The sequence below is a fragment of the Peromyscus maniculatus genome, chromosome 16 (assembly GCF_049852395.1).
Source record: "Peromyscus maniculatus bairdii isolate BWxNUB_F1_BW_parent chromosome 16, HU_Pman_BW_mat_3.1, whole genome shotgun sequence".
Lineage (NCBI taxonomy): Eukaryota > Metazoa > Chordata > Mammalia > Rodentia > Cricetidae > Peromyscus > Peromyscus maniculatus.
Window position 1 is genome coordinate 41,231,784 of NC_134867.1, and position 21,978 is coordinate 41,253,761.

Consider the following 21,978-nt stretch of genomic DNA (forward strand, 5'->3'; position numbering starts at 1 on the left):
CAATTATGTTTGAGATGACCTAACTGTTCCTGAAGTTCCCCTAGTTATGCTTAAAAGGGGCCTGCATACTCCTCAGGGTCATTGCCATTTTGTACAGGTGTTCTAGCCCGCAGGCTAGAATAAACGCTCTTTGCTCTTGAATACTGTTTGAGTCTGGGTCTTCAGTGTTTTCTCAGACCCTTACAAAATGAATGAAATCACACAAGATCAAAACACATAAATGAGCTGGGTGGTGGTGGCACACGCCTTTAATCCCAGCACTCGGGAGGCAGAGGCAGGCCGATCTCTGTGAGTTCGAGGCTAGCCTGGACTACAGAGCGAGTTCCAGGGAAGGTAAAAAACTACACAGAGAAACCCTGTCTTGAAAAACCAAACACACACACACACACACACACACACAAATGAACTTCAACATGGATGAATCCCTTTCTGGGAAAGATGAAAATGCTGTAACTATTTCAGACACACATAAAAGCTCATCTTGCCCACAAGATTAGGCAGCTAATTCTCCCCAGAATGTCCGGGTTCCATTTTGCTCAGCCTGAGATTTTGCTCAATTGTGTAGCCGGAGACTTTTCTCTGTTCTGCTTGGTACCACAGCAGCTTATAAAATAATCACTCAGAGGCCTAATATTAATTACAAACTATTTGGCCTATGGCTCAGGCTTATTACTAACTAGTTCTTACATCTTAAATTAACCCATTTCTATTAATCTATGTATCACCACATGACCAGTGGCTTACTGGGACTTTCACATCTTGCTTCTAGGGCAGCTCTCTGGCATCTCGACTCTGCCCTCTTCTCCCTCTATCTGGGATTGGATTTCCCTCCTGGCTATATCCTGCCTTGCTGTAGTCCAAAGCAGCTTCTTTATTAACCAATGGTAATAAAACAGATTCATAGCATAGAGAAAGACATCCCACAGCACAATTGATTGGTTTTTGTTTACTTGTTTAATGTTGTTTGCTCAGAGGGTCTGGTTTCTCTTGGTGCTTCATTTTATTTTGATGCTGGCAGCACTCACCAGCCCTGGGAAGCCCTGGGAAGCCAATCTGAAACCTGAGCAGAAAGGGCAGGGTTGAAGGTGCCACTGTCACCCTGGGGCTGGAGACAGAGCTAAGGCTTCTGAATCACCCACTTTCCATCCCCAGTTTTTAAATGTGGCTCTAAATGCTTTCTGGTGGGTGATTGCCCAGCAGTCCTAACACAGATCAGCTCTAAAGAACGATTCCTTCATTTAATTCCTTCAATTTCCCAAAGATCGGGGTCAACACAATCTGAACTCCTGCTAAAAGTTACCAAACACGCAGAGGGTAGTGCAGAGCCCACTCTGAAAAAAAATTAAGCAAAACCAGACTTTAACGAGGAGTGTCAGAGGCTAGCCAGAGCTAAGGGACAATTCCCCACAGACACCTTAATTTTGGATTTAGATCCCCCAGAACTGACTAGTTATAATTCCAGGGGGTACAGTGATCGTCAGTTCTTCCCACATTTAAGTAATGATGCTGCTTGCTTATTCCATTCATGTTGTATACAGATATTGTGAAAATGTCTCTTACCTTCAGTCTTCGTTAGGGTTTCTATTGCTGCAATGAAACATCATGACCAAAAAAGCAAGTTGGGGAGGAAAGGGTTTATTAGGCTTATACTTCCACATTGCTGTTCATCTGAAGAAAGTCATGACAGGAACTTAAACATGGCAGGATCGATCCCAGAGGAAGGAGCTGATGCAGAGGCCATGGAGGGGTGCTGCTTACTGGCTTGTTCTCCATGGCTTGCTTAGCCCACCTTCTTATAGAACCCAAGACCAATGTCCAGGGATGGCACCACCCATCATGGACTGGGCCCTCCCCTATTGATCACTAATAATGAGAAAATGCCTTACAGCTGGATCTCATGGAGGCATTTCCTCAACTTAGGCTCCTTCCTCTCTGATGACTCCAGCTTGTGTCAAGTTGACACACAAAACCAGCTAGTATATATTCTAAGAGACTTGAACTTTTGCTGGACCTCAGAGCTGATGTAATAATACACCTTAAGATCACTAAAGACTGCTATAGTATTGTGTAATGAGCCTGTTTGTTTAACCTGCCTTTGAGAGAACAATGGAACAACCAACCTTACTTGCCTTGGATTTCCCATGTAATAATCTTATTATTTAATTTTAAAACCTAAGTTAATGCATAGATTTAGTATTATGTATTCTTCCATGCCCTTGACTCAAACATCAGTGGATGTGTATTTATATGCATGGTTTTTATAATGAACAATAATTATTCACCATAGATTGTGATATTGTGGTATTGTGTTCCCCAAAATATTGTGCACCCTAATAAACTTATCTGGTGTCAGAGACAGAACAGCCACTAGATACAAAGGCTAAAAAATGGTGGCACTCACACCTTTAATCCTAGCATTCCAGAGACAGAAATCCCTCTGGATCTCTGTGAGTTCAAAGCCACATTGGAAACAGCCAGGCATGGTGACTCATGCCTTTAATCCCAGAAAGCAGCCTTTAATCCCAGGGAGTGGTGGTAGAAAGCAGAAAGGTTTATAAGGCATGAGGACCAGAAACTGGAAGCATTTTGGCTGGTTAAGCTTTTAGGTTTTGAGCAGCACAGTTCAGCTGAAACCCATTCTGGATGAGGACTCAGAAGCCTCCAGTCTGAGGAAACAAGACCAGCTGAGGATCTGGCGAGGTGAGGTAGCTGTGGCTTGTTCTGGTTCTCTGATCTTCCAGTTTACCCCAATACCTGGCTCAGGTTTGATTTTATTAATAAGAACTTCTAAGATTCCTGCTACAATAGATGATAAAAACAGCATACAGATATTGCTTGATAAATGATGTTTATAGTACTGTTTGTTATCTGGGTCAACTGGAGCCACTGAATTAATCCTTTATAAAACTCAAAGATTTCTATAAAGCATCCCTCATTCCTTCTCCATGTTAGACTTTCTGTACTATTAAAAAAGAGAGCAAAAAGCCCTTTGTTAGAGACAAATACAAGGACAGACAGACAAGGCAATACAGCATTCAGGCACACACAGATGCGAACTCATACAACAGACAGATTACAGACAGGCCAGAAACCATAAGCTAGAGAAATGGAAGACACCAAGAGAAGTGGAGAATGCAAATTTGGGCTTGTTCTTGGTCAAACTACTCCAAGATGAAGTTTCTGATTTCTTAAGTATGATGTTCACACATACTTTTGACTGCGTTTCTCACTAATGTGTTTAAATGATACAAATTACAAGATATTAATCTCTACCTGTTCTGGGTTAAGGAAGCTCCATCCATGGCTCTTCCAATAGACTCTCATGCCCTCTGCCTCCCAGACCTCAGGTAGCTTCTCAGAACTACCCATGACTTTACATGACAGTATCAGAAACCAGTTAGATTAATTAATTCATCCGACATGTCTCCATCACCTTGGCTTCATCAACTGTAGAGTATAATTACATTCTGACCTGGCTCTTTTGAATAATAAAATCTCCTGAAAATCATTTTCTTAATTTCCTAATCTTCAAAATAAAAATGATCCTTTCATATTAGTATTGTTTCTTTTTTTACGGAAGTAGATAGTATTATTGTTGTGGAGTATTATTTTAAGATGTGTTACATTTGTTTATGCTGTGGAATATTTGTTTAATGATGCAAAGACGAGTTGCATTCTTTTATGTTGCATTTGTTTGACTGTGAAGCTGTGTTACTTTGCCTGTCTGAAACACCTGATTGGTCTAATAAAGAGCTGAACAGCCAATAGAGAGACAGGAGAGAGAAATAGGTGGGGCTGGCAGGCAGAGAGAATAAACAGAAGGAAAAGATAGGAAGGAGTAAAAACAGGAAGGGAGGAGGACTCCAGGGGCCAGCCACCCAGCCAAACAGCCAGACATGGAATAAGAAGAAAAGAAAATGTATACAGAAATAGAGGAAGGTAAAAGCTCAGAGGCAAAGGGTAGACAGAATAATTTAAGAGAAGCTGGCTAAAAACAAGCCAAACTAAGGCCAGACATTCATAAGTAAGAATAAGCCTTCATGTATTTATTTGGGAGTTGGGTGGTGGGCCCCCAAAGAGTAAAAAAATGCCAGCTATGTATTATAACATGAGATTAGTAAGGTGTTAGATGGAGTGATGATGCTCCTCACTCCATCTAACCCACTCTGAGTCATACTCATGGGTAAAGGAAATACAGTGCAGGGGTGTCAACCAGTGGCTACAGAGCTCACTCAGCTTTGCTGTTCTGGGGTGTAACATTGAGTACATTTAGATAGTGCATTATATCTCCCAAATTAGAAGAGAAGACTTAGGATGTGCTCACCATGAAGAAATGACGAAACTTAATGTGGTAGACATGCTCACTACACTTGAAAAATCACCAATGCATAACAAGAATCAAAACAGCACATTTTGTCTCATATATACGTATGAATACTATGTCAACAGTTTTTTTTCAAAGCAAAATATGCATAGACAAATTAGATAAAGGTTTTCATAAAAACGTATCTGCCCACTAGTGTTTTCAATTCAAGAATTTTTATTTAGGGGCTGGAGAGATGACTCAGTGGTTTAGAGAATTTTGCTTCACCTACATAGCAGCTTATAATCATCTGTAACTCGAGTTACAGGGGATCCAACACCCTCTTCTGACTCTGGTGAGACTGATCGCACATGTGATGAACATACACGCATGCAGACAAAACACTCACACATGTACAATAAAATAAGTCTTTAAAAAGTACTAATTAATTTTGAAACATTTGTGATTGTTATTCTAATTTAAATATGACTAGATTTTCCATGGTTTCAGCTGTAACAAGATAAATGCCAACTATTTGGAAATATATACTATAGCATACCATAAGTTTATAAATTTCATATCCTATTCCTTGATAATTCTAAAAAAAAAGTAAAATGAAATCTCAAAAAAATATTTCTCCATTGTAGATAGAACTTAAAAAAATGGTGAACTGATAAAATAATAAAAAGACTTTAAAAAAAAAAAGCGGCAGGAAGGAAATTTCTGAGTGTTTTCCGTCTTTGAAATGGTGACTGTAAGAGTGGACAAAATCATCAAAATTGGTTGACTGGGAACTTAAGACCATTCTCACTGCCCTTTCCCACATGTTCATCATGAGCACACAGGAAATCTACTCTGCAATGTTCAAGCGTGCACAGCTGCTGTTATTGTCTGTGTTTCATGCTCTCCCTCACAGCTCTTGGCCTTCTATCTATTTGTACCCTCTGACCAGTGACTTCCTGATCTCCCTGGCCCCCAGCACCTAGTCACCACCCTTCTGGTTTGCTTCTGGACATTCAACATTTCTAGATGTCGCGTGTAAGTGAGATTATGTGATATTTGACATTCAGCACCTGGTTTATTTAACATAGATCTTCTTGGTTCCCACGAGTTGTTGTAAATGACATGATTTCTCTTTTTAAGGCTGACTGTTCATTCATGGTGTATAATGCTCCATTTTTTTAAAATCCATTTATCATTACTAGATACTTTGATTCTATATCTTGGCTATCGTGAATATGGTAGTATCTTGGACCTATTAATTTTCTTACCCAACAGTGGGTGTATTTTACCTTTTATGTTTATGATTCCTTTAGAGCTTTTAATTGTCTATGAAAACCTCCAATCTCATAAGTGCTTACGGTCTTCCAGAGTAAACTTCATATCTATAGTTTCTATTATTGCCATTCTGTGCTATTGTCTTTTTAAATGACCACAGGGTTTAGTCTTCTTTCATCCATGTTGCCAGCGGATTCAGTCAAACTGTCGCTTCCTTCCAGATTATCAAGACAAGCCTTCAGCAAGACCCCACCAGATATGTGACCCTTGGGTGACCTCCTGGATCCCCATGGAAGTCTGATTCAGGCAGGGTGATCTGTCACAGCAGTGCCTGCAGTCTGCTGATTAGTTTGTCTGTCTCCCTAATCAGATACAAGCGTATTTAATTCCTGTAACCACATCTTAAGACAGTGTGTTGATCTGTTTACTAAGACTCAAACGTATTTACCAGCTCAGAAATTTAATATGGGGGGAAATGTCTACCATTTTACACTCTGTTTGGTTCATTTTAATCTCCTATTAGTGTCTTGGGAAGTTTTCGTCATTGCTAGCCCCAAAAGCAGCATATGAAACAGAGCAAACTCTATTCACAACTAATAAAAGGAGAAAAATCCAGGAATCTCAGCTGTTTTTAAAGTCACTGTAGCAAATCAACTATACAAAGCACAGGAGATGAAAGAAAAAGAAAGTGGGGAAAGATAAGTCGGTCTGAGAAGACAATGAAATAGGAAATAGAGTTCTCTACTCAAGCTTTCCAAAGGAGACCAGAAGGAGCTGATATGACAGTAACCCTGGTATTGTACTTCACACCAAGCCGTAAACGTCCTGAGCAGAGCTGGGTGTAGTTCAGTAGTAGAGCCTTGGCCTAGACTATGGGTCATGGATTCACTTCCCCTCAGTCCCCCCAAAAAAGTTCTGGGTAGTGAAATGTGAGCTGGCTAAGTGGTTTATGGAGCCCCAATACCATCTCTTACACTCATGGAATCACAGATATCCTGTATGAGACTGGCCCTTCATCATTCCATCATGGTGGAGACTGAGCTCATTAACCCCACCCTCCCCTGAGAAGCCATTGGCAGCTACTTGAGAAAGGGGAGTCCTTTTCTTCAGTGAGGTAGCCACTAGTTAATCGCCCATCAGTAAATAACTCCCCACCCCTGCTCCTGTAAGCGATGCTAATTAAACTCAGTGGGTCCTACACACACACACACACACACACACACACACACACACACACACACACACACGATTAAAGTAGGGGTCCTGCTGGGAAGAAGAGGGTTCAGTAGGAGGGGAGGGGATGAGAGGGCAATGAGAGGGTGCGTATAATCTGATCAAAATACATTATATACATGTACAAAGCTGTCAAAATTAAAATTTTAGATACACTTAAAAAACAAGGAAATGTTCTGTCTTTTGCTATAAAAACATTAACAATAAGCATATGTTATGAAGTTTAAAAGGAAAACAAAATAGAAACCCACCACCACCACCAAGTTTGATGATTAAAATCCACATGGATTTTAGAGTTGAAATCCAACTGTATGAAAGGTTGCAGCAAATCCAGGCCCTTGGCTCTGTCAGCTAAGCATAGCTCACAGAATCGTGAGTCAAAGCAGAGGTCAGGGTTGTGTGTGTGTCTCCTCAATGAGTTCTTGTATAAATCAACTGACAACTCTGTGATTTATTTTAGAGAGAATACATAGTTGACTCAATAACCGCCGGTATTAGATTAACCGGCATGCTACAGGAATTCAGAGGAAATAGCCCCTCATTCTCATTTGGGTAGAAATTATAGGCAGGAAATTATAGAACATTACCTCAGAGTGGCTTTTATATGGAACTTCAAGGCTGGGCAAATTTTGGAATCATTCTCTTATTTGTATTTTGCATAGTCATAAAAATGTTGTAAAACGTAGATCGGCAAACAAAGAACCATACAGTCTCATAAAATAAAAGAGCCTGTAACTCTACCAGTTAGCAAAAAAAGAAGAACCCATTGTTAGCATTTTCTCCTCCTCCTCCTCCTCTTCTATGCTTAGAACTGAACTCAGAGCCTTGTGAATGCTAATCACTTGCTCTCCTACTAAGGCACACCCCAGCCAACATTAACTTGTCCTGTGCACAGAGACAAGCAACTTTCTATGAAACATGTAATCTCCCCAAAGGTCCCTCAGACATGCTATGCATATGCTACATCTTTATGGAATTTGCTTTCAGATAAGACTATCTCTCTCTGTTTATATCTGAATTAGCAGTACCATTTTACAAACATTTAAGAATTTCAAGTTTTTGTTATTATGGCTACTTTAAATGTTTTAATATGCCTTACCAAATATTTTCCTCAGTGCTTAGGAGTAAATTGCTGAGGGTTTCCCTGATAATGTGTCAATTTGTTCTGAATTTGTAACCCCCATTTAAAAAGATGAATAAATTTTGTTCTTTGATAATTTCATACATGCATATAAATGCCTCTGGCTCCTCTCTGTCCCCTACCCTACCTGACTTCCCCCCTACCACTGCCAACCTCTCTTCTGCTCTACAACTCTCTCTCATATTCATGACTTTTTGTTCTGTTTTGGGTCCCACAGAACTTACCTAGGGCTCTCTGTGTGACCATGGGTTTGGAACTATGCATTAGAACCTCATGGGTTCACAGCTGGATACTATGCTACTCCTTCTTCCAGGATCTGTTAGTTACTAATAGTTCAGCAGTGAGTGGTGGCGTCTCATGAGGCCCCTTCCCATCCACAGCTGACAGTTGGGTGGACCTGTAGGGCTGGTGTCAATCACCCATCCTTTATTTTCAGTATCTGTGCATCCATGTTTCTCCACCTTGACCTCCATTCACTTGCAAAGACAGGCTTACTACCAAGGTCCAGCTATCAAAATATTAAAGTCTAGCAATCAAAAGCCTCCTTTGGCTCACCTAATTAGCATGCCCAATTAAAAGTATACACCTCGGGCCGGGAGTTGGTGGCGCACGCCTTTAATCCCAGCACTCGGGAGGCAGAGGCACGCGGATCTCTGTGAGTTCGAGGCCAGCCTGGGCTACCAAGTGAGCTCCAGGAAAGGCGCAAAGCTACACAGAGAAACCCTGTCTCAAAAAAAAAAAAAAAAAAAAAAAAAAAGTATACACCTCATCCTAACACAGGGTTTCCCATTGTGCAGGGTTCTCCTTCAGTTTTAGAGAAAAGTTTAAGTAAGACCTTCCATCTTGGTGAAACCTTGTTAAGACACACAATTTTAGGGGAGATAAACAGTGGGACTTTTTTTTTCATTTTTTGGGTTCTTTTTTCTTTTTAATACCAATAAAATGAATTCTTTTTAGTTCCAAATCTCTCCCTTTATTATCATAATTAACACTTATTTGGAAAGCCAGTAGTAAGAGCTGTTCAGACAGCACCGTTACATTATTGTTTTCAGGCACACAAGGATGGGGGACTTCTATAATCAATCACAAGGTAAAATGAGCTCTGAAAGAGACAGACTCCAGTTCACAAAGGTTGCCCCCCGACAGCCAGCATTAAAAGCAGCATCAATATATCATTATTAAGACAATTAATAGGTGATTTTATTCTTCTTGCTACTTAAAAAAGAGCGAAATGATGGCAGTGATGGTCAACTTCATACGGGGAAGACCAAGTCCACACTTTGCCCCGAGTCAACTTCGACCACATGAGTCTTCTTGGTTAAAGGGCTTGAGCCCACAGTGACAGAATAGATCCCAAGATACACTTCTATGTAGAGGTCCTTAGAGATGTCCTCAGCAGGCCACGATGCCTCTTGAGAATGCTCTGATGTTTGGTAGGTAATTCCTGGACCAACAGATGTCTCTTCTCTGCTGTTTCTCCATTCTCGATCATGTCCTATGTCTGAGTACATGTACATTTCTGGAGGCTTCCTTCTGTGATAACGGTAGACGTGGGTTGCCCCTCCTTCCTCTGGCATAGATGAGTAGTATTTCCCACACTGACTTGAAGTATAGTCCATGAATTCAGCCATTGTTCTGACGGAAGCACTAAGGGTTGGGCGCCTTTCTTCTCTACTTCCGCCTCCAGAACCCTGGGTGTGGCCCCTCATCCAACCTGCTTCTCCGGGCGCATGCGCGCCGCGCTCTCCCGACCGCGCCTGCGTTCCCGCGGCCCTTTTTCTTTTTTCATTTTAAACAACAATTTACTTTACAAGATGTTGACTTGAAGGAGAAAGTAGGATTCATTTTCTTTTCAAGAATTACCCCTTTTTAAAGAGAGATTGTCCTGCAATATAACAGCAACATACAAAAAATAATGTATAAACTCATTGTTGGTTTGACAGAGATAAATGAAAGACATAAAAAAAAATCTCCAGTCAAACAAAGTATGCAAGTAGTTTTGTGGTGCTGGGTTCTTTGGTCAAAATAATGATGGAAAAGTGACTTCCTGGAATCTAGGTGAGAGCCAAGTGAGCGTGCCACTGAGGTAGAAAGGGGGTGTTTTCACAGAACAGTGCCTTCTTCCACATCATCTCCATTTGGGGTCAGCCAAAACAGAATTTTGGCCATTCAGGGTTTTTGTTTCGTTTTTGTTTTTGTTTTTCAGTGTAACATGCTGTGCCCATACACCAGTTACTTTATGTCCAGTCAAGGAATGGAAGAACAGGGTAGGACCCAAATCGCAGCTTTCTAATTGAGAGTGTATTCATGATCTGTAACAAAATTCTGGAGTAGAGTAGCAGGCTCCCTGCTTAGTAGGCACTTCCTGTCTGTCCCTGGAACACACCTGTCATATCTGCAGCCTCTGCTTCCAGCTGTGCAGATGTGTCTCTTTCACACCTGCACAGCTCATCGATTGCTCATCCAACTGGAATCCGATCTGCCTCACAGACAAACCCTGTGCTTCACAACAGACTTTTATTGGTTCACTAATTGTCTGCCTCTTGACCTCAATAAGCACCACAGAACCATCGCCCACCACCTTCACGTGTATATGATCGCTGTTCTCGGTCTTGGCTCCTTCCTTGGGTTAAAACAGGATGTTAAAGGGGTGATAAAGAGGGAAGCTCATCTAAGACACAGGGTGTTTACAGGATGGTGAAAAAACAGGCTGTTCGAAAGGGTGTGTGTGTGTGTGTGTGTATGTGTGTGTAAAACATTCCATTCTGCAGGCAAGCTCTGGAAGTAGACAATTCAATGGCTTCAAAAAGTTCCTAAAACTGACCAGATTCAATAGATCCTCCTCCCTTCCCCCAAATACAGAAATAAGAAGGACTGCTAAGAGACACTTTCAGACAAGCTGAACTGCCTGGAAGAAGCTCAGACCAAAGAACTAAGCTGCCTTGAAAGGATACTTTCTAATCCATTCAGTCAGTGCAGTTCAGGTTTCTAGGTGTCATGATCTGCCACCTATGTTGAGGTGGACTCTGGTGATTCAGTTGTCATGTCTGCTCCTGTAAATAACCCTTCACTTTTATTGTTGTAATTAACCCAGTAAAACAAACTGGCTAGCATGTTGAACTTTGGTGGTACAGTGACTTTAGTCTGTGATCAGTTCTCTATCTGAGGTGAGTAGCCATTTGGTCACATCTTCCCAGGAACAGTACCACACAACAAGGTACAGGTGGCCGGATGCTTCTGGTAATGATGTGTCAACAAACAAGGCAGTATTTTACCTGAAAGTACAAAGTCAGCTAACTGCACAATAAACAGAATAAACAAAAGGATAAGGCAGGAAAGACTTGTATACGAGGATACTGAGACAGTATCGGGAAACCAGGCAAACATTCACAACACAAGTGAACTAGGCAAGGACTAAGTTCCACCAGGCACAACAGCAGTCTTTGAAAAGTCAACAGTAACTATGGGTCCTCTCCCGCAAATTGCACCTATCTATAAGTCTGTGACTCCCTAAAACATAACCATAGGCCACCAAGGGCCAATAGATGGTAATTCTAATTCAGGAGAAAAAAATCCAAGTTAAGAAATATTTCAGTCTGTGACAATCACTTCATCCCCAACACCATGTCTGCTGTGGTTTGAATGTGTCCCCTCCCAAATTTAGGTATCGCCAATGTGACAGAATCGAGAGGTGGGCCTCAGAGGTCATTAGGCCGTGATATCAACTCCTTCCTGAGTAGGACTGGTATCCTTATGAAGGTGTCACACAGCTTTATGACTAGCCAGATCTTCTATCCTCCACCAGGTGAGGACACAGGAAACATCTCCTCACCACATACCAAATACTAGCACCTTGATAGCAGATTTTGCTGACTTCAGATCTATAACACATCATGAGTTCCCCACTCTTAGCTACTCTGTTACAGTAACATAAACAGGCTAAGACAATGCTCCAAATATTAATTAGCACACATATGTAATTAAATATCCCCAAGTTAGAAAACATTCAATCTGAAAACCTCTTATTTGAAACTTGCCAGTATTTGTATAAAGTTTACAAGATAATCAGAAGGTAGGCTATTTAGATACTGGTAATTCGATTTTTTTAAAAATGAAATCAGCAAACATCACATCCAAACAATCTTAGCTATTGTCCGTCTGGCTTCTGTACAATTTTATCATTAAGCATCTTTCATCTAAATAATTCAGTGAAGAATTATTAATGGCTCTTGCTTCTCTACCAAATACCTCTTTGCCGTTCTGTACTATAGAATCCAGAAATCGTTGAGGATAATTCAGTCTGTGTGGTTTTGCTTGATCAGATATGTCTCTGAGAAGGAAATGGTAAGGAAAGAAGGCGGGTCTTAGTTACATCTAAATATGAACAACTCTTGATGCACTGAGAGCATGAGACCATACTTTGTAACAGTGCAATGCAGGAAACTCACCTGGAATCTGTCCCATTTCTAAACGTTTTCCAACCTTGCTGGTGAGAAAGGCCACAAAAACCAATCCAAAAGCACTGAGTTTAAAGCCAGTCCGGAGACGTCCCTCTGCTTGGATTATTTTCCCTGTTACCACTCATCGGAAGACAGGTTTACCAACACACGCACCCGGAATCCCAGCCAAGAGCAAGCAGCATTGTGGAATCTGGACAGCAGGGTGGAAGGGTGGCCAGGGCATCAGCAGATGGAAACATGAGGGGGCTGCTGGGCAGCAGCTGGAGGAAGTTTGGCCATGCTGGCCGGGGGACGTACGAGTGGCTGACCAGCGAACCAAGCCTGCCACTTCTGGAGACCCAGCTGCAGGTCTGTATCTATGGATTCAGTCATTCCTTCCCCCAACGTATGTTTCTTAGATCTTTAATCCAACATTGCCTGTGTTTTCAGGTTTTAAAACTTAGTGTGGCCACATTGAGTATTAAATTGATAGAATAAAAATATGAGTTCTCTGATTAGCAGTCTGTAAGAAGCAACGTGAGAGCGGGGTGGGGGGCAGGGGGGCCAGGGGGCTTAGCAATCACCAATGTATCATAGGAATATCTGTTCTATCAATTATAGATCAAAGAACACCTGAGTCTAGGAACCAAGAGCTTTTTGATGTGTTTTAGTTGTGTTCTTTGCTCCGTGTGCAATCTCTAGACACTATATACGAACTAAGAGGTTAGGCTGTTGTTCCTGGCTGTGTGGTGAGCATGTGTCTAATAGTTCGTAGAAACCGCTGCTAATCTTCAGGAAGGAGGGCAGGGGATTAAGGAGTTTTCTCTTTTACTAAGAAATATAGCAGCTGCTTGGAGTTGTCTGGCAAATCACCAAAATAGTGTCAGTCTGAGCAACATTAAAGAAAAAAAATTATAGAAATCTAAGAACAAAGAGGCTACAATCAGAGCCTAAATAAATGGCATGCTGACCACACAAGAAAGGAAAATAAACTTATTTTCTTGTTTTCTAGAAAGCTGGAGAGATTGGTGTTTAAAATCTCCTAAACCTTAATTTATAGAAAAACATATTGATATATAGAAAGATAGATCCTTCACATGTTATACCTTAATCTCAGTATTTTTCTAAAATGTCCCTAAGTAAACACAAACCTTAGAAAATTTTTAGAAGTTAAGAAGCTAGTTGGAGTATAGGAAAGGATTTTAGAACTGTTGAGCAGGAATAATAACTTTTCTATATTAAGGGCACACAACAATTTCAATAATCATAACATGAATAATCAAATAAAGAAATTAAGAATGCTATAATACATTTGCCCTACAACTCTGAAATTTTCTTAAGTGAAAAAATATAGTACTTTGTCTCAAGAGATTGTAGTACTCTGTATGTTAAATAATAAAACAAAACAAAAACACTTCTAATACTATTTACTATTTGGACAAAAGTAATCAACCAACAATAATAATGATTTCATTTAAGACTGTATTATTTTTCTTTTCCCAGTTTTTTGAAACTAATATTGATAATATTAAATGTGGCATCATTGTACACAACAGCATCTGTTACATAAAATCTTTTAAATAGAATGTTAAGTATCTTTGTATCCAGTGCATATTAAATTTATCAGGTGTAATAGAGAATTTAAAATTTGATGACCATAGTAGACCAGAAACCATTATCATCTGTTATTGATATAGAATAAATTTTAAAACACATTGCAAAAAAAGATCTGTGTTTTTTGGAGCAATGATTGTTTTAAAGGTGATGGCAGCTTTAACATATTAATGATTAAACTAGAAAGAGAAAACCAGTTATAATTAACTTTCTTTTTTACTCAAAATTGATTTGTTATTTCAATGGATTCCTTTATAGTTTTATGAATTCTTATACTTTTATAATCAATGGCCTATGTTATGTCACAATAGATTATAAGTATATTATTCTGATATTAAACTAGATTATATAGAAGAAAACAAGAAATCTCTAGTTTAAAAAACAGCAACCACACACAAAATATATTACTAATTATTATGAATATATACACAATAAATATAAATTTAGTAATGCTAGGGTTTATGCTCATCATATTTTCTAGCCTTATCAATACAATTTCTAGGTTTCTCCTGGTTGTCTTCAGTATTTATTTATTTATTTATTTATATATTTTATTTATTTATTTATTTACTTATTTCAGGGTTTTTTTGTTTTTTTGTTTTGTTTTTTGTTTTTTGTTTTTTGTTTTTTTGAGACAGGGTTTCTCTGCGTAACAGCCTTGGCTGTTCTGGAACTCACTCTGTAGACCACGCTGGCCTCAAACTCACCTGCCTCTGCCTCCCAAGTGCTGGGATTAAAGGTGTGCACCAACACCACCCAGCTGTCTTCAGTATTTTACTGTTAGTAAATTTGAGTCCCCTGAAACATGAAGATAAAGATCCACTGAGATCTTTATGCACAGTAATTCACTTCATTCCTTTGCTAATCCTCAAAATCAGACACCATTATTTCCATTTCCAAGAGGAGAAAACTCATGTCCAGAGATGCTAACTGTTCTCCCTGGTCACAAAAGAGAGGGATTTCAAAAAGATAGCTGTCTAGCCCAAAGATCACAGCTGCTCTGCTTCTTAAGGAGGCCTTTGGTTTTGAGGCTGCTTGAGCTAAAAGCTCTGAATTCATACATTACCAAGAATAAAATATCTGGCAGTATAAGCACAGAATCAACCATCTCATTTTGAGCCAGAAAACACACATTGTAAAGTCTTTGGGGAATAAGAAAAGATTATCCACACAAAGCAAGATGAGTCAGTCATCCTGACCATCAAAATGAGACAGAACTCTAAAAGCAAGGAGGGAGAGCATCAACTCTCACGACAGTGCCTATGCCTACTATTCTTACACAATGAGCTTGCTATTTCTTTTTTTTAAACATTTTTTTAAAGATTTGTTTATTATGTATACAGTGTTGTTTGTGTGTATCCCTGCAGGCCAGAAGAGGGCGCCAGATCTCATTACAGATGGTTGTGAGCCACCCTGTGGGTGCTGGGAATTGAACTCAGGACCTCTGGAAGAGCAGCCAGTGCTCTTAACCGCTGAGCCATGTCTCCAGCCAGAGCTTGCTATTTCATTTGCTTCTTTTTCTTTTTTTCTTTCTCTTTTTCCTCCTTTCTTTATTTTTAAAGATTTTGTTTATTTATTATATATACAGTGTTCTGTATGCATGTTTTGCCTGCACACTGGAAGAGGGCATCAAATGTAATTATAGATGGCCGTGAGCCACCAAATGGTTGCTGGGAATTGAACTCAGGACCTCTCAAAGAGCACACAATGCTCTTAACCTCTGAGTAATCTCTCCAGGCCTCATTATTATTAATATCATTATTATTATTATTATTGTTATTATTATTACTATTTTAAACACATTTTCACCTTTAAAATATTTGCTTTCCCATGGTTGCAGATATTTGCATTTTTACTTTGTGCTTTATTGATATAATACAGAAACTTTGAAATACATCCTTAGCGACTGATCTTAAAACAATATACATGCAATTACAACAGTATTTTTAGGCTGCATTTCAACTTTGCTATTGAAGCATCAATTCATGATATTACTTACTCCATCAGGAACTATTATTATTATTTTAGCTAACACTACAAAATTAAGATCTTTTAGGTTGTATGGGAATTTACTTGTAATTTGCTTGTGTGTTTTGACTCATGTACCCCAGGCTGATCTCAAACTCGCTATGTTGCCAAGGCTAGACTCATGCTCCTCCTCCTTTTACTCCTTCCCCTCCCCTAGTGCTGGGATTACAGATTTGAGTCACCATGTTGGATTATGTGTGAATTCTTTTTTCTTAAAATTTCAGAAACTTTCAGGTCACAGGTAGTGGTATATACCTGTGATCCCAGCACCCAGGAGTCAGAGGCAAAGAGAATCTCTACAAGTTCAAATCTAGCCAGGATTATACAGCAAGACCCTGTCTCAACATGTCCTACAAAAATAAAAACAAATATGTAGATCGATAGATTTTCAATTCTATATTTGTCATACCAATATTACACAATCAGGCTTAATTATAACTCTAAGTGCAGCTATCAAATCTCAACTCATTAATTATTCACATGTGCTATGAACTTATAACCATGTGAAATTTTGTTCCAGAATTAAAGATGAACATTATGTGAGTCTTCTGTGCCAACAAAAACACTGTTGACCTAATATTAAACAAAGTAAGTAGATAAATGATAAGGGTTCCCGGTGAAAAGAATAAGAGGTATATTACTCTTAGAATACCAAAGTAAAGGTATGCTAACATTTTAACTTCGGTATCAATGTGTGCTTGGACATTCTGAATGCACACTTGGGGTGTCATTCACATTATTTCACCTAGGGGTCCATGAGCGACAGTGGCAAGGGCCCACCTTCCCTCATGTTTGAACTCCTCTCTTTTCTTACTCCAGGGCACCCAGCAGCTGAGTTCCACCCAGGCAGATGTGGAGCCTTTCCTGTGCATCCTGCTTCCGGCCACCATCATGCTCTTCTTGGCTTTCCTGCTGCTTTTCCTGTACAGACGCTGCCAGGCCCCACGGCCCCAAGGCCAGGTATTCAGCATCGACCTCCCAGAGTCCCCTTCTGGAGAGGTGACTGACTTCTTGCCCAGCCTACCTTGGGGCAGCGAGCAGAGTGTCCCCTACTCTCCACTGCCGGTCTTTGGGACCCTGCACTTGACCTGCCTGCCACCCTCCTATGAAGAAGCCACGGGGAATCCTCCTGGGATAGACGTCCTGGACACGGAGCCTCAGAATGGAGAAGAGTCACCCTGACCAGAGGAGCAAAGGCTAACTCTCTGGAAACCCTTTAAAAAATGTTCCCGACTCTTAACCTACCGAACTGGGAAAGAGAGGCCATCCAGACCCAAGGAGATGAGACTCGCTGCTGCCCTACGCTAGGCTACTTTCCAAGTATCAGATTTAGCTACTTCCCAGTTCCTTAGGGAAGAGATTCCCCCAAGACTTTAGATATAACTGAGCTCCCCTAAATCAGCAACACCCCTCAGAAACGTGGAGACGTTGTATGCTGAGAAAATAAATGAACAATCGGATGACTGATTTAACTAAATGACTGATTTATAGCTTAGGAATCGGTTCTGAAGAGTCAGGGAAAAAAGGCTGGACCAGCTAAGGGCCATTGCTTTTGCCTCCACGTGAAATTTGTTTTCCTCAATCAGTTTTGCAGGGTCTCTTAGCTTCTACTTCTGTGACCATTTCAAGAAACATTGAGAGTTCTAGAAGAATAGAAGACATCCCTAGAGCTTCGAGAAAAATTGTACTGTAAATAGTCATGGTCTGTGTTTCAGGATAAGTAGAAATAGAGGTCTGCAAATATTTTAGTTTAAAAAATAACCCTTTCTAGTATTTCCTTTTTGTATGGCTCTCATATTTGCCCTCTGGTTCAGTTTCTGGAGCGGGAATGGAATTTGTCCGGGTTCCATGGGAATGTCTCCCAGGGCACGAGTGCTGCGTAGACGTGCCGGTTACTATAATCTTGCGCTGTCTTACTGTTATCCATGCTACATCATTTTCACAAACTATAGCACTATCGTATGGCACTAGAACACCATCATTGACTCTGCTGTCATCTTCACCATTGGAAATAAAGGTCAAAAAAATTGGGATCATATGGTTAAATGGAACAGATTTGCCTCTAACAGAAACCTCATAAACCACATAATCCCAACCCTGGCTTTATAGACATCCTAACTGGAGCAAAAGTCCCGTGGTCACTGTAACAGACCGGTAAAGGCAGAACTATGACCAGAAGCCTGGCCTCCATGTCCTGAGAAGGAGTGCCTTCTGTAACAAAAGATGTTTTCCCACAAATATCATTCAAGTGGAACTTAAGTCCATGCTCCTCATGGGTTTGGGGCTCTCACTGCCGGCCAGTGTGGGGTTCATAACAGTCTGCCTTGATGGTTTTCAAATGGGGAAGTAGTGTTCACACTTGGGAGGTGGGTCACAACAGCCATGGAGATAACAAAGTAGACGGTGTGTGTGTGTGTGTGTGTGTGTGTGTGTGTGTGTGTGTGTGTGTGTGTGTTTGTATGTGTGTGACAGAATTCTTAAAATACTACTAGTATACTTTATTAAAAACAACTTTTGTTGGGTTTTGTTTTGGTTTTGTTTTTTTTGGTTTTTCGAGACAGGGTGTCTCTGTGTAGCTTTGTGCCTTTCCTGGAACTTACTCTGTAGCCCAGGCTGGCCTTGAACTCACAGAGATCCACCTGTCTCTGCTTCCCAAGTGCTGGGATTAAAGACATGCGCCACCACCACCCAGCTAACTTTTGTTGTTTTTACAATATAAATTAGACAATGCTTTGATGAGTCCAGATTATCAAAACAGTGTAGCTTTTGTCTTTTTTATATTTATGGTATATTTGCAGTGTTACATATTTTAGGAAAACAACCAAGTTGGCAAAAATAGGGTACTTTTGTTTTTAAAATGTAATCTGATAGGAATAATGGTTTTAGCTCTGAAAAATAAAACAAATATAACCTATGAAAGTGGAAAATCAATAGAATTGCTTTTAGGGAAATATCTTGTAATAAAAATTCTCTAAGGGTCTTCAAAGGAAATAAATGACCAAGCGCAGTGAGGATCTAAGCACACAGCCTTCTGCAGAGTGCTCTGACCTAAGAATCTAGTTGTGTGTGGGGTTGCTGATTCTTTCCCCTTTTCCCTTCTTCCTTCCTTTTTTTTTGCCATCAGAACCCTGATTTGGTTCTGGGATCTTGAAACCACCCTATGAAGACAGGCACATTCCAAACACGGAGAAGAATAGCATCACAATCGTCATACGGTTTCAGTTCCTTCACCAGAGACTGATCTGGTCTCGGGACTTAAGGGGAGATCTGTAAGGGAAAGGGGCTTCTCCTAGAAAAGTTTGCCTTTGAAAACAAACACACAGGACCGAGGAATGTTTTGTCAGGCAAGCAAAAGGACCTGAGTTTGATCACCAATAACACACATTAAAAAGTCTGTTATTCGGTACACTCTACCAACACTGGAGAGGCAGAGACAAGGGGATCTCTGAGGCTTGCTGGCAGATAGTTTGCTCAAATTGGTCATGTCTGGTTTCAGTAAGAGATTCTGTCTCAAAAAAAATTTTTTTTAATTATAATGTACAGAGCAATTAAAGAAGACACCCAATGTTAAACTTCAGCCTTGACATGCATGTAAACACACACACACACACACACACACACACACACACACACACAAAATGAAGTATTCTTTGTTGGATGTCATATCTGCATGAGATGTCTGGGGCTTCTACAGCTGTCTTGTAGTCATGAGGCAAGGCATCATTCATTGACTGATAACGAGAGTAACAGAACAGAAAAATAAACATGTGCACTAATGGCTGAGGAGAGCAGCGTGTATGTAACTCAGCCTGCATTCACTCTTTCATATGATTTTAAACCATTTAGGCCGGGCTTGCTACACATAGACCAAGTAAGACAACAGCTACTGTTTCTAAAGACAAGCATTGCTATGTTTTAAAATGTTTTGATAGCCGGGCAGTGGTGGCGCATGCCTTTAATCCCAGCACTCGGGAGGCAGAGGCAGGCGGATCTCTGTGAGTTCGAGGCCAGCCTGGTCTACAAAGCAAGTTCCAGGAAAGGCGCAAAGCTACACAGAGAAACCCTGTCTCGGGAAAAAAAAAAAAAGTTTTGATGACATTTACTGTTAGCCCCTGAAGAGATGGCTCAGCAGTTCAGATTTCTTCCAGGGGACCAGGGTTCAAGTCCCAGCACTGATGGCTCACAACAGTCAGTAATTCTGGTTCCAGGGGATTCAGTGCCCTCTTCTGGCTTCCATGAGCACTAGGCACATGGATGGCACACTGCCATGCATGCAGGGAAAACATCCAAGCCCATAAAATAATTTTTAAAAACTACTAAGACTTATTTTCAATGCTATTGCAATCTAGGGAACGAAATGCTTTATGCTTCCAAACTGAAACAGGAACACAGATACAAACTATAAGGCTGGACTTGGCAAATCCTACCTGTCACTTGTTTTCATACCTCCAAGGACACAAGAGTGTTTTTCAATAGTTGAGAAACATAAAAAGAACATTTTCTGGCATGTGACAATTACAAGAATTCAAATTTCAGAGTCTAGAAGTGGAGTGTCACTGAACACAGACAACTCTTCTCGCTTATGGCTACTTTTGTTCTCCAAGGGAAGGTCTCTGTAGGTGTCAGGCAGGGAAGTGAACGGCGCAAAGAGATGGGAATGAAAATTCAGTTCAGATAGACTTCGTCAACCTGGATCAAGACTTCTAAAAAGTGTGAAACCAGGTGGTTCATTGTCAGCATATTTATAACAGAGTCCAACTTGGAAAACGTTTCCTAGTGTAGTTCAATCCCCAGAACACAAGAAAGCTTAATTACATTGACACTCGACTCAGGATACATGTCATTTCTTCCAAGGGATGGGTTCGATGGACAGGCTACCTGTACTAGCTTACAGGCCTAAGGAAGGGTCTGGCCTGGTCTCGGTAATACAGATAGCTTAGAGGTCATTTGGACTATTAGCCACCTCTAGTCCTGGTTGTGGGAGCTTGGGGCAGCCTCTGGCTATAAAGGCCATTTAGACTATTAGGTATCTCTGGTCCTGATTTTAGGAGACTGGGGAGCCCCTGGCTATAAGGGTCATTTAGATTACTAGCCACCTCTGGTCCTGGCTGTAGGAGCTGGATATGGCTTATACCAACAGATAACTCAGAGCAGCAGGCTATTAATCAATTCCCAGCTTTCCAGATGGAAGAACAGGGTTTGTTTTTCACATCTTTCTCATTGGCAAGACAATCCTGCATGCTTACCTTTCCTGGTAAGATGCAGAAAAAACATCCAAGCCCATAAAATAATTTTTAAAAACTACTAAGACTTATTTTCAATGCTATTGCAATCTAGGGAACGAAATGCTTTATGCTTCCAAACTGAAACAGGAACACAGATACAAACTATATCATTTTACCATAGTAAAAAGGTCCTTGAGCCCCAGATCTGTGGCTCAAGGATCTTTTTACTATGGTCCCAAAATCCAAAGTCAAAGAAACTATGATGACCTTCAAATCTAACATTTACTGTCTGGTTTTTCTCAGAAAACATTTACTGGTCCTAATAACAGACCAAGTACATTAGTTGCTTTCCTGTTGTTGTGATAAGATACTATGACCAAGGCAGCTTATGAAAGAAAGAATTTATTGGGGCTTATGCTTCCAGAGCGATAAGGGTCCATCACAGGAGGGAGACAGCAGCAAGTGGCAGCCGCAGCAGCCGGAGGCTAAGTGCTCACATCCTCAAGTGAAACCAGGAAGCAGAGAGACATCAGGAGGGAAATGGGGTAAGGCTATCTAAACTCAAAGCCCACCCCCAGTGACGCACTTCCTCCAGCAAGGCCTCCACCCCTGGACCTCCCTGCAAACAGCGCCACCAGCAGAGCAAGCATTCAAATCCTGGAGCCTACGGAAAAGCTGTCTCATTCAAGTCACCAAACCAAGGAATTTCAAGCCCGA

At 40.6% G+C, this 21,978-nt stretch overlaps 1 protein-coding gene and 1 pseudogene across 1 annotated transcript; one reads left to right on the forward strand and one right to left on the reverse strand.

Moving 5' to 3' along the window:
* Positions 1-8,902: 8,902 nt before the first annotated feature.
* LOC107402372 (A-kinase-interacting protein 1 pseudogene) lies at positions 8,903-9,722 on the reverse strand (annotated as a pseudogene).
* A 2,930-nt stretch (positions 9,723-12,652) lies between these two features.
* Positions 12,653-17,218, forward strand: Smim28 (small integral membrane protein 28). Its single transcript, XM_042262389.1, has 2 exons — positions 12,653-12,763; positions 16,856-17,218. Exons 1-2 carry the CDS (start codon positions 12,653-12,655, stop codon positions 17,216-17,218), a joined length of 474 nt encoding a protein of 157 aa, XP_042118323.1.
* Positions 17,219-21,978: the final 4,760 nt, after the last annotated feature.

Coding starts and splice junctions, on each gene's coding strand:
- Smim28 (XM_042262389.1), top strand. CDS start 12,653: ATGAGGGGGCTGCTGGGCAGCAGCTGGAGGAAGTTTGGCCATGCTGGC. Junction 12,764..16,855: donor TTCTGGAGACCCAGCTGCAG/GTCTGTATCTAT, acceptor TTCTTACTCCAG/GGCACCCAGCAGCTGAGTTC.